General features: G+C 29.2%; 1 protein-coding gene across 1 annotated transcript; it reads left to right on the top strand.

Moving 5' to 3' along the window:
• Window positions 1–92: 92 nt before the first annotated feature.
• Window positions 93–11410, top strand: M70.5 (RING-type domain-containing protein). The gene is made up of 7 exons (NM_067783.3): window positions 93–249; window positions 2259–2787; window positions 4383–4642; window positions 6557–6988; window positions 8404–8526; window positions 9425–9517; window positions 10597–11410. Exons 1-7 carry the CDS (start codon window positions 106–108, stop codon window positions 10747–10749), a joined length of 1734 nt encoding a protein of 577 aa, NP_500184.1. The 5' UTR covers window positions 93–105; the 3' UTR covers window positions 10750–11410.
• The last annotated feature ends 370 nt before the right edge of the window (window positions 11411–11780 follow it).

Below are 11780 nucleotides of genomic sequence, written 5' to 3'. Positions count from 1 at the left end.
AAGATTCTACGACAAATAATTGTTTTCAACGATTTTCAGATAAATTTTTCGTGTTTTTGAGTAAAATTCAGCAATTTTCCAATTTTTTACAGGTAATATTTTATAATGGACGATGAAAATGAGCTATTGGGACCTCCAGATGACCCAGAAATCGAGAAAAATCGAGTTTTATCGATTTTCGGCAAGATTTTATCGAATGAGCCGGTGCAGCAGCTCACAGCGATCGATGTGCAAAATGTTGAGCTTGCGGTAAGCAAAAAAACTCTGAAAATCAACAGAAATGTGAAAAATTGCAAAAAAATGGATGAAAAAAAATGAAAATCCAAAAAAATCCGGAACAAAACATGATTTTCTCTATTTTTTGCGTGATTCTAATAAATTTAAAGCAGATAATTGTTAAAATTGATGAAAAATCATGAAAAATTGTAAAAAAAAGCACGAAAATGGAGAAAAAACCAAGAAAATCGATATCCACGGGGCTGCTTCCTTGTTTCTGTGTAATAAAAACGTATTTTCGCAACAAAGTATGTGAAAAATCATAGTGAAAAAAGCTAAAAACAGGCTTGAAGGTCAAGGAAAAGCTAGAAATTTCTATAAAATTCCTATAGAAACAAGGAAAAACGTTTTTTTTGCAATTTTCAAGCCGAAAAATCGGAAATTTGTATAAATTACGACGAAAAACTTTCTAAAAAATGAAAAAAAAAAATTCAGAAGAACTAGGAAAAAACCAAAAATATTTAAAACCATTTTAGAATTTTACAGAGCTTTTTATGATGATTTCCATAATTTTTAACATAAAAATTGCAATTTTCTGGTTTAATTCTTTTAAATAATTTTTTTAATTCAAAAATCTCGCAATTTCTATGCGAAAAATCAATTTTCATCGACTTTTAATGCGAAAATCGTGTTTTTTTTTCCGATTTTTCGGAAAAATCTATTTTTTATGTAAAAATCCTTTTTTTCAGCTTGAAAATTAGATTTTCGTAAGTTTTTTTTTTAATTTTTCACTGAAAAACTCGACTTTCTAATGAAAATTTCAGATTTTCCATGTTTTTTGACAATTTTCGACAAAAAAAGCTGCGATTTTAGTCACTTTTTTGACAGAAATCGCGAAATTTCTAGGCGAAAAACGAAAATTTAACTTTTTAGGCTTCAAAATTGGAATTTCTACGTTTTTTTTAATCTGAAAATTGGAATTTTCATAAATTTCCGCTCGAAAAATTGGAATTTTTCGGATTTTTTCCAGATTTCGCACAATTTCTAGGTGAAAAATCGATTTTTCTAGACCTTTTTGCACATTTTTCACGATTTTTTGGGTTTTTTTCAGGGAAAAAGATAAATGTTTTATGAAATTCACAATTTTTTTTCAATTTTTAAGCCAAAAAAAAAGAAAATTTGTTAAAATCACGACAAAAAACTTTGAAAAAATGAAAAAAAAAACAGAAAAACTGGGAAAAAGCCAAAAATATTCAAAACCATTTTAGAATTTTACAGAGCTTTTTATGACGATTTCTATAATTTTTCATATAAAAATTCCGATTTTCTGGTTTAATTCTTTTAAATAAATTTTTTAAGTCAAAAATCTCGCAATTTCAAGGCGAAAAATCAATTTTCCACGACTTCTATTGCAAAAATCGATTTTTTTTAATTTTTCGACTTTAAATCGTGCAATTTCTCGGTTAAAAATCTATTTTTTTATGTAAAATTCGATTTTTTCGCTAAAAATGGTTTTGAATATTTTTTGCTTTTTCCCAGTTTTTCTGATTTTTTTTTTCATTTTTTCAAAGTTTTTCGTCGTGATTTTAACAAATTTTCGTTTTTTTTTTGGCTTAAAAATTGAAAAAAATTGTGAATTTCATAAAACATTTATCTTTTTCCCTGAAAAAAACCCTAAAAATCGTGAAAAATGTGCAACAAAATCTAGAAAAATCTATTTTTCTCCTAGAAATTGTGTGAAATCTGAAAAAAAAATCCCAAAAATTCCAATTTTGAAGCCTAAAAGTTAAATTTTCGTTTTTCGCCTAGAAATTTCGCGATTTCTGTCAAAAAGTGACTAAAATCGCAGCTTTTTTTGTCGAAAATTGTCAAAAAACATGGAAAATCTGAAATTTTCATTAGAAAGTCGAGAAAAATAGATTTTTAACCGAGAAATTACATTTTTCGGATTTTTTTTTTCAGATTCCACACAATTTCTAGGTGAAAAATCGATTTTTCTAGACTTTTTTGGGTTTAATACCAAATTTTTTTCAAATTTTCAGATTGAAAAGATCCAGCTCCATTTGTCCCGTCAGACTGCACTAACCGAAGAGGACATTCTAAACGTCAAAAATTTGAATTTTTTCTCGCCGAGACCTCAAGAATCCACGGAAACTCTTCCCGGAACCTCAAATTCTCGAATTGATGAGCCAGAGGAGCTCGAGGAGCTCGACTACAACGAATCACTGTCAGATTGGTCGGAATCTCAAAGAAGTGCGGAAGAGCTGGCCGAAGAAGACGAATTGAATTTCGTTGAAAATGGCTTAAACGACGTGAAAATCGAGTCAGAAATCGAAGAAACCGCATATTTTCCGGCAATTCCACCGGAAACCGCCGAAAATGCGTGGGAAATTCTGAAAAATTTGCAAATTTTAAAGGAAAAAGCAATCAAAACCGAGGAGGAGGAGGATATTATTTATTTATCATCAGATTCGGAATCTGAAGATGCTGAAGCTGAAAGAGACGATTTTCTGCAAAAATCCAATGTTTCTCAGGCGAATTTCATAAAACATTTATCCAAGGATCGAGCTCGTACGTTTTTTTTCTCTTAAAAACCCAAAAAATCTGGAAAAATTGATTTTTCACCTAGAAATAGTGTGAAATCTGAAGAAAATCCGAAAAATTCCAATTTTCCGATTCAAAAAAACGTAGAAATTCCAATTTTGAAGCCTAAAAAGATACATTTTCGTTTTTCGCCTAGAAATTTCGCGATTTCTGTCAAAAAATGACTGAAATCGCAGATTTTTTTTGTCAAAAATTGCCAATAAAACGTGGAAAATGTGACAATTTGATCAGAAAATCGAGTTTTTCAGTGAAAAGTAAAAAAAAATCGAACAGAAAATGATAAAAATTCACGAAAACCCTAATTTTCAATCTAAAAATTCGCCGAAAAATAATGAAAATGAAAAAAAAACCCCGATTTTCGCATTAAAAGTCGTGGAAAATTGATTTTTCGCCTAAAAAAAGTGAGATTTTTGACTTAAAAAATTATTTAAAAGAGTTAAACCAGAAAATCGGAATTTTTATATGAAAAATTATAGAAATCGTCATAAAAAGCTCTGTAAAATTCAATTTTTTCGCTAAAAATGGTTTTGAATATTTTAGGCTTTTTCCCAGTTTTTCTGATTTTTTTTTTCATTTTTTCAAAGTTTTTTGTCGTGATTTTAACAAATTTTCGTTTTTTTTTTTTTGGCTTGAAAATTGAAAAAAAATTGTGAATTTCATAAAACATTTATCTTTTTCCCTGAAAAAAACGCAAAAAATCGTGAAAAATGTGCAAAAAAGTCTAGAAAAACCGATTTTTCACCTAGAAATTGTGTGAAATCTGAAAAAAAAATCCGAAAAATTCCAATTTTGAAGCCTAAAAGTTAAATTTTCGTTTTTCGCCTAGAAATTTCGCGATTTCTGTCAAAAAAGTGACTAAAATCGCAGCTTTTTTTGTCGGAAATTGTCAAAAAAACATAGAAAATCTGAAAATTTGATCAGAAAATCGAGTTTTTCAGTGAAAAATTAAAAAAAAAACTCACGAAAATCTAATTTCAAGCCGAAAAAAAAAGGATTTTCACATAAAAAATTGATTTTTAACCGAGAAATTACACGATTTAAAGCCGAAAAATCTGAAAAAACACGATTTTTGCAATAGAAGTCGTGGAAAATTGATTTTTCGCCTTGAAATTGCGAGATTTTTGACTTAAAAAATTATTTAAAAGAATTAAACCAGAAAATCGGAATTTTTATATGAAAAACTCTCTGTAAAAGTGCTCAAAAATTATTTTTTTATTTTATTTCGAGTATTTCTGCCAGAAAAATTGAAAATCGGGTTAAAATATGTGAAAAATTAGATTTTTTCACTTTAAAATAATCAGATTTTGAGAATTTTTACTTAAAATTTCGGGATTTTTGACAAAAAACAGAAATTTTCATGAGAAAGTCGAGTTTAAGAAAATCGGAATTTTTATATAAGAAAAAGTTATGGAAATCGTCATAAAAAGCTATGTAAAAGTGCCAGAAAAATCGTAAATCGGGTTAAAATATGTGAAAAAATTCGAATTTTTCACTCTAAAATAATCGAAAATTTTGAGAATTTTCACAAAAAAAAATTAATTTTTTTTCAAAAAAATTTTCAGACCTAAAAATGAAGAAATTGTCGAAAATGCCCCCCGTGGATTCTGCAAAATTTGACTTAACCTACCCACTTGGAGTGACTTTTGACACGAAATCTGACTCATGGTACATCACAAATCAACCATATTTCTGTGAAGGTGATGGATTTAAGGGAGAATCGAAAATTGTGAAGATTTACGCTGGATGCGATAAGAAAATTGCGAAATTTGAGGATATCAAGGATTCGAAAATTCAAAATCCATCGGCGATTACTGTTTATAAGGTGGTTATTTGGAAATTTTGAAAAAATTTTTTAAAAAAACGGAAAATTTCAGTGTGAAAAATTCAGAAAATTCAAGTTTGTTAACTGAAAATTCACTTTTCTTTTTTTTTTTTTAATTTTTAGTGAAAAATCTGAAATAATAGTTTTTCGTCTTAAAATTAAAATTTCTTTTTCATTGGAAACAATTTTTTTTTTGGAACTTTTTCAGTGAAAAATTCGAAAAATTCAAGTTTTTTCACCCGGAAACATGGAGAAATCTGAAAATAATTCGATTTATTCGTTTTTTTTTAAAATTTTTAGTAAAAAATTCAGAAAATTCACGATTTTTCAGCCGAAAAATCTTATTTTTTAATTTTAAAGTTTTTTTGGGAATATTATCAAAAAAAATCTGTTCAATTTCAATTTTAGCAAAATTTCAAGAATTTTTCAAAAAAAATTCAAAAATCGATTTTTGCATTCATTTTTTTAAAATAAAAATTTTTGGCTGAAATTTTTAGAATAATTCTAAAAAATTTGTATCAAATTTTCGAATAAGATTTAAAAAGTTTAAAAAAAATCAAAATTCGATGTTTTCAGTAGAAATTTCAGAAAAATTTCGAAGGAAACACCATTTTTTTTAAATAAAATTCTATTTTAATTTAAAAAAAAAAAAATTCTAGGACCCGGAAACATGAAAAAAAACTAGTTTTTCTTTGAAAAATCTGAAATTTTTTCCAATTTTTCGTCAAAAATTCAACAAAAAATCACGTTTTTCCACCCGAAAAAATTTAAAACATTATTTTTCGTCTGAAAATTTTCAGAATATATTTTTTAAAAAATCGATTTAAAAATTTTTTATTGGAAACGGTTTTTTTTTTCAATTTTAACAAAATTTTAATTATTTTCGCAAGAAAATTTTTTTTGGAAATTTTGTATTGTTTTTTTTAAATTCCCACTAGTTTTTAACATTTTTTCCAGCGAAAATTTCAGATAAATTAGGAAAAAAAGGAACTTTTCCCTAAAAAAAAATTCTCATAGAAAATTCGAAAATTTAATTTTTTAATTCTGAAAATGCTCAAAATAATTTTGTTTGGAAAAAACGAACTTTTTCCTTAAAAAAATTTTTTTTTTTGCAAGTTTGATCATAGAATATTCGAAATTTCAATTTAAAACAAACTTTGAAAGTTTTTTGCTTTTCAAAAATAATTTTGAAAAATTCAAAAAAAATTGTTTTTTTTTCGAAACTTTCAGAAAAAATAGGAAAAAACAAAATTTTTTCTAAAAAAAAAGTTTTTTTTTTTTTTCGAAAAAATGCTCTGTAGAGTGCAAATTTCTATGCTTAATAATATTCGAAAAATCCAAAAAAAAATTTTTTTTTAATTTCATTTTAAGCATTTTTTCCAGTAGAAATTTCAACTTTTTCCTGAAATATTTTACTTTAAAATTCTGAAAATATTATGCTCCGAAAAATATCCGAAAATTCAGTAAAAAAAGTTTTTTGTCTCCGAAATTTTTTTAGTTATTCCGGATTTTATAGAAAATCGAAAATTTTAATTTGAAAATACAATTTTTTTTTTTTCAAATTAAAATTTTAGATTTTCTATAAAATCCGAAATAACTAAAAAAATTTCGGAAACAAAAAACTTTTTTTCGGTCAAAATGTTTTTTACTGAATTTTCGGATATTTTTTGAGCATAATATTTTCAGAATTTTAGAGTAAAATATTTCAGGAAAAAGTTGAAATTTCTACTGGAAAAAATGCTTAAAATGAAATTTTTTTTTGGATTTTTCGAATATTATTATGCATAGAAAATTCAGAATGTTGAATTTTCTAGCATTCTAAAATTTTTTCGTATTTTCAAAAAAAATTTCAAAAAATCTCCAAAAAATTTTTTTGGCAATAAAAAAACCTTATAAAATTCTATTTTTTTGCAGGAAGGATCACAAATAGCTGTACTCTGCTCGGACAATTCAAAACGTCCATCGATTCGTCTCATAGATCTCAAAAATTCGTCGCACAAAGCAAGCACATTCTGCTCGTATAAAGACCGAAAAATCGATTTTTCTCATCCGGCACGCGGTTTGGCTCGAACTATTGGAGGAAATCTTATAACAATGGATCGACCACCGCCAGAAGAACAAGATCCACGACTTCGCGTTTTTCGGGTTGACGACGATCGCCGAAAAACGGCGGTTTCCGATGAGACTTTTGTGCTCTCGGGAACCTCTTTGCCGAGCTTTATCGCCACATCTGGTGATACTGTAGTGATTACTGATTTGGGTAAACAACAGACAGTTATTCTTATACGACTTGACGATTCGAAATGGAAAGATGTGAAGATTGAGATTATTCGAGTCATTTCAGCGGTTAATTTTTTTTCTGGAAAAAATAAAAAAATCAGACAAAAATTCGAATTCACCACCTAAACTTACCCTTAGCGAATCCAATTTTGGGATCTCTAGCTCAAACTTGAAAAATTTTAGATTACTGTAGCTTCAAAAGTACGCAAAATGGTTTTTATGGTTTTTTCAACTTTTAATACAATTCTGAATATTCTCTTTATGAAATTCGAAATCCTCGCCGATTTTTACCCTAAAATCATTTTTTCTGAGTCTCTAGCTCAATTTTGGAGCTTTCGGGTTACTGTAGCCCTAAAAGTACGCAAACACCGACTACCGTAACCCAATACACTGGATTTTACGCAATTTTGAGCTAGAGGTCTGAAATTTCCGGGTTAGGAGCAGAAAAGAGCGAGAAATTCGATTTTGATAGTGAAAATTTTTGAAAAAGTATTTGAAATCCGTTTTCGCAAGATTTTCGTGAAAACTTCGAATTTTACAGTTTCATTTTCAATTTCGGTTATTAAATTTGAATTTCTCGTCGAATTCCACATATTTAGGCTTTTTCCTGAGTCTCTAGCTTAAATTTTGAATTTCCGGGTTACTGTAACCCCAAAAGTACGCAAACACCGGATTCTACGCAATTTTGAGCTAAAGCTCTGAAATTTAAGGCCCTAGGGGTGAAAAATGATGAGGAATTCGAATTTGATAACGAAAATTATTAGAAAATAAGTTGTGGTCCAGAATATGTGGAATAACTTTGAAAAAATTCAAAAATACTTCAAGGTTCGATGTTTTTTTAAACAATTTTTATTACCAAATTCAAATTCCCCACCTATTTTTACCCCTAACTATATGTTTTGAGCTCTCTAGCTCAAACTTGAAAATTTTTGGGTTACTGTAGCTTCAAAAGTACGCAAACACCCGACTACCGTACCCCCCGAAACACCGGATTTTACGCAATTTTGAGCTAAAGCTCTGAAATTTAAGGCCTAGGGTTGAAAAATGATGAGGAATTCGAATTTGACAACTAGAATCACAAAAAAATTTTGAGATTTAAAATTTTTGTACAAAATACCCCAAAAAAATTACATTTTTTTGAAAGTTTTATATATTTTCTTACAATTTTTATTATCAACTTCGTATTCCCCACCTTATTTTGTGTGTTTCTTGCTCAAATTTGGAAAATCCGGGTTACTGTAGCTCCAAAAATACGCAAACACCGGATTTTACGCAATTTTTCTGAAATTTTTATGATCAAATTTTGATATTCCTCGATTTTTGGGGCCCGTTGCGGTGTTTGCGTACTCTTCTAGCTACAGTAACCCGAATTTTTCAAAGATTTGCAAAATTTTAGTGTGTTTCAGATACGAAATTTGAAGGGAAATTTGAATTTTTACCTGAAAATTTTGAAAAAAAAATTTTTTTTTTTAAATTTGCAGACTGGAATCAATTTGTCAGCCGAGCACATTCTCAACACTCAATATTTTACCTACGTCGCCGGAGCACAAATTGATCAGAATGGAAATGTCATTATTGCAGACGCGAAGAATCATCATTTCAAGGTAAAAAGGATAAAAAAAAGAGGGAAATTTGAAAAAAAATGGCCAAAAAATATTTTTGGAACTTTTCAAAAAAAAAATTTTTTTTAATTTTTTTTGAAACTGAAATTTCTCTTGAAAAAAAGAAAAAATGCATTTTTTTATTTTCACAATATCAAGGGTGGGCGGTAAACGATTTTTTCCGGCAAATCGGCAAATTGCCGGAATTAAAAATTTCCGGCAAATCACCGCAAATTGCCGGAATTAAAAAATTCCGGCAAATCGCCGCAAATTGCCGGAATTAAAAATTTCCGGCAAATCGCCGCAAATTGCCGGAATTGAAAATTTCCAAAAAATCGGCAAATTTCCGGAATTAAAAAATTCCGGCAAATCGGTAAATTGCCGGAATTAAAAAATTCCGGAAAATCGGTAAATTGCCGGAATTAAAAATTTCCGGCAATCGCCGCAAATTGCCGGAATTAAAAATTTCCGGCAAATCGCCGCAAATTGCCGGAATTAAAAAATTCCGGCAAATCGCCGCAAATTGCCGGAATTAAAAATTTCCGGCAAATCGGTAAATTGCCGGAATTAAAAATTTCCGGCAATCGCCGCAAATTGCCGGAATTAAAAATTTCCGGCAAATCGCCGCAAATTGCCGGAATTAAAAATTTCTGGCAAATCGCCGCAAATTGCCGGAATTAAAAATCTCCGGCAAATCGGCAAATTGAAAATTTTCGGCAAATCGGTAAATTGTCCTAATTGAAATTACCGGCAAATTGCCGTAATTGAGCAGTTTCGGCAAAACGGCAAATTAACAATTTCGGCAAATCGGCAAAAAAAAATTTCTTAAAAAAATAATTTTTTTTTTTTTTGAAACTGAAATTTCTCTCGAAAAAAAGAAAAAAAAAATGCATTTTTACAGCTTTTCGAGCCGTCGTTGGGCTTCATACACCGCGTCTCCACGGATTTCCCTGTTCCATACGTTTCCTCGTTTCATGTCAATCACCGCGGAGAGGTGTGTTGTTGGATTTTGGGGCTGAAAATCTAAGAATTTTTGATTTTATCCTAATTTTTGATCAAATTTCACTGTCAAATTCGATTTCGCCGCCCCATTTTTCACTTCGAATCCAAAATTTTCCTTTAAAAAAAAATTTTTAAGATTAAAAAAAATTTTTTTTTCAAAAATATAAACTTTTCACTGAGAAATTTGAATTCCCCGCCCGCTCAATTCCACTTCTAATCACTGTTTTCTAGGCTTTTTAGCAGCAATCTGAAATTTTCTGGATTACTGTAGCGCCAAAAGTACGCAAACACCGAATTCTACGCGATTTCGAGCTATGGATCTGAAATGTCTGGTTTTGGAGTGAAAAACGGCGGCGAATTCGAATTTGACCATAAAAATTTTCGAGAAACACCTCTGAGACGCGGAAATTTGGTTTAAAAAATTGACTTTTTCTGAGAATTCAAAGTCAAATTTTTAAATTTCTCAAAAACTGTTTTCCGCAAATTTCATTTCAAAATTTGAATTTCTCTACCTTTTTTCCCCTAACCCCGAAAATTTCAGAGCTCTAGCTCAAAATTGCGTAAAATCGGGTGTTTTGGGTTACGGTAGTCGCGGTGTTTGCGTATTTTTGGGGCTACAGTAACCCGAAAATTGAAAATTTGAGCTAGAGCGTCTGGAAAAAGCCTAAATATGTGGAATTTGACTAGAGAAATTCGAATTTAATAACCGAAATTGAAAATGAAACTGTAAAATTCGAAGTTTTCACGAAAATCTTGCGAAAACGGATTTCAAATCCTTTTTCGAAAATTTTCACTATCAAAATCGAATTTCCCGCTCTTTTCTGCCCCTAACCCGAAAATTTCAGACCTCTAGCTCAAAATTGCGTAAAATCCGGTGTATTGGGTTACGGTAGTCGGTGTTTGCGTACTTTTAGGGCTACAGTAACCCGAAAGCTCCAAAATTGAGCTAGAGACTCAGAAGAAAAATGATTTTAGGGTAAAAATCGGCGAGGATTTCGAATTTCACAAAAAGAGAATATTCAGAATTGTATTAAAAGTTGAAAAAACCACCATAATTTTTCCAATTTTCAGTGTCTGATTCTATCGATACGAGATACACAGAAGGTTCACTTTGCTCGGCTCTCTTCCACAAACCGCCTGGAGCCACACATCAAATCTGGAGCCGGAAAACGTCAAGGAGTCACAAATCCGCTCAGCTCCAAGCGGCTTAGGATCTCGGATTGATTTTTAAGCTGAAAATTGGCTGAAAAACTGCCATTTTCCTGCATTTTTATCCATAATTTTACCCATTGTTAACACCCACGTTTTATCCCATTTTATCTCCTGAAATTCACTTTAATCTTCAAAAAAAGTGCCATTTAATACATTAATTTTCCTGAATTTTTTCATAAAATCTCGATTTTTTCAGAAAACTGCATAATTTTCCTTTTTTTATCCCCCTAAAAAATTTGCTATTTTACACGATTTTTTTTCGGAAAATTTTTTTTTTTAAATTCGCATAAATTTCTAATTTTTTCTGGAAAATTCAGATTTCCTGGCATTTTTTTCGGAAAATTTTTTTTTCGAGTTTTTTGAAATTTCGCGGATTTTTCAAAAACTTTTCTGAAAAACTCCAAATTTTTCGATTTTTTTTTCTAAAAAGTGTCAAGAATCTTTAATTTTTCCGGAAAAAATCTGAATTTTTATAGCAAATTTTTCAAAAATTTACCGCGCCTGATTTTGTCGTCGTTCCCACATATCTAAATTCCCTGAATTCCACTTTTAAAACCGTTTTTTTTTTCGAATCTTTCACCGTATTTTAACCTAAAAGTTTTATCTCTGGAATCTCATGTGCCTTTAATATTTTTTCTTTTTTTTTGAATTTTTTGAATAAAATGTCCGAAAAAAAAGTTTTTTGGTTCAAAAAGTTCATTTTTCGGTTTTTAACCGTTTAATATCGATTTTTATCAGTTTTTCAAAAATTTAATTTCGAAAAAAAATTTTAATTCGAGAAAAAATTTTTTTTTGAAAAATCAGATAAAATTTTTGAAAAGTTTTTTTTTAGAATTTAATTTTAAAAAATCAAATTCCAGTTTTTTTAATTGATTTTTCTTTTCAAAATTTGAATAAATACTTTTCAGGTTTTTAAAAAACGAAAAAAAATTTTTTTTTTAAATGCTATATTTTTTTTGTGAATTTTTATACAAAAAAATCGCAAAATTTTGGTTATTTTTTGTAAAAATTCTGTAAAAACTTTTTTTTCTAGAAATTGATAT

Source organism: Caenorhabditis elegans, chromosome IV, assembly GCF_000002985.6.
Source record: "Caenorhabditis elegans chromosome IV".
NCBI lineage: Eukaryota > Metazoa > Nematoda > Chromadorea > Rhabditida > Rhabditidae > Caenorhabditis > Caenorhabditis elegans.
Note: the sequence above shows the minus strand (reverse complement) of the source record. Positions and strands in the feature narration are given on the sequence as shown.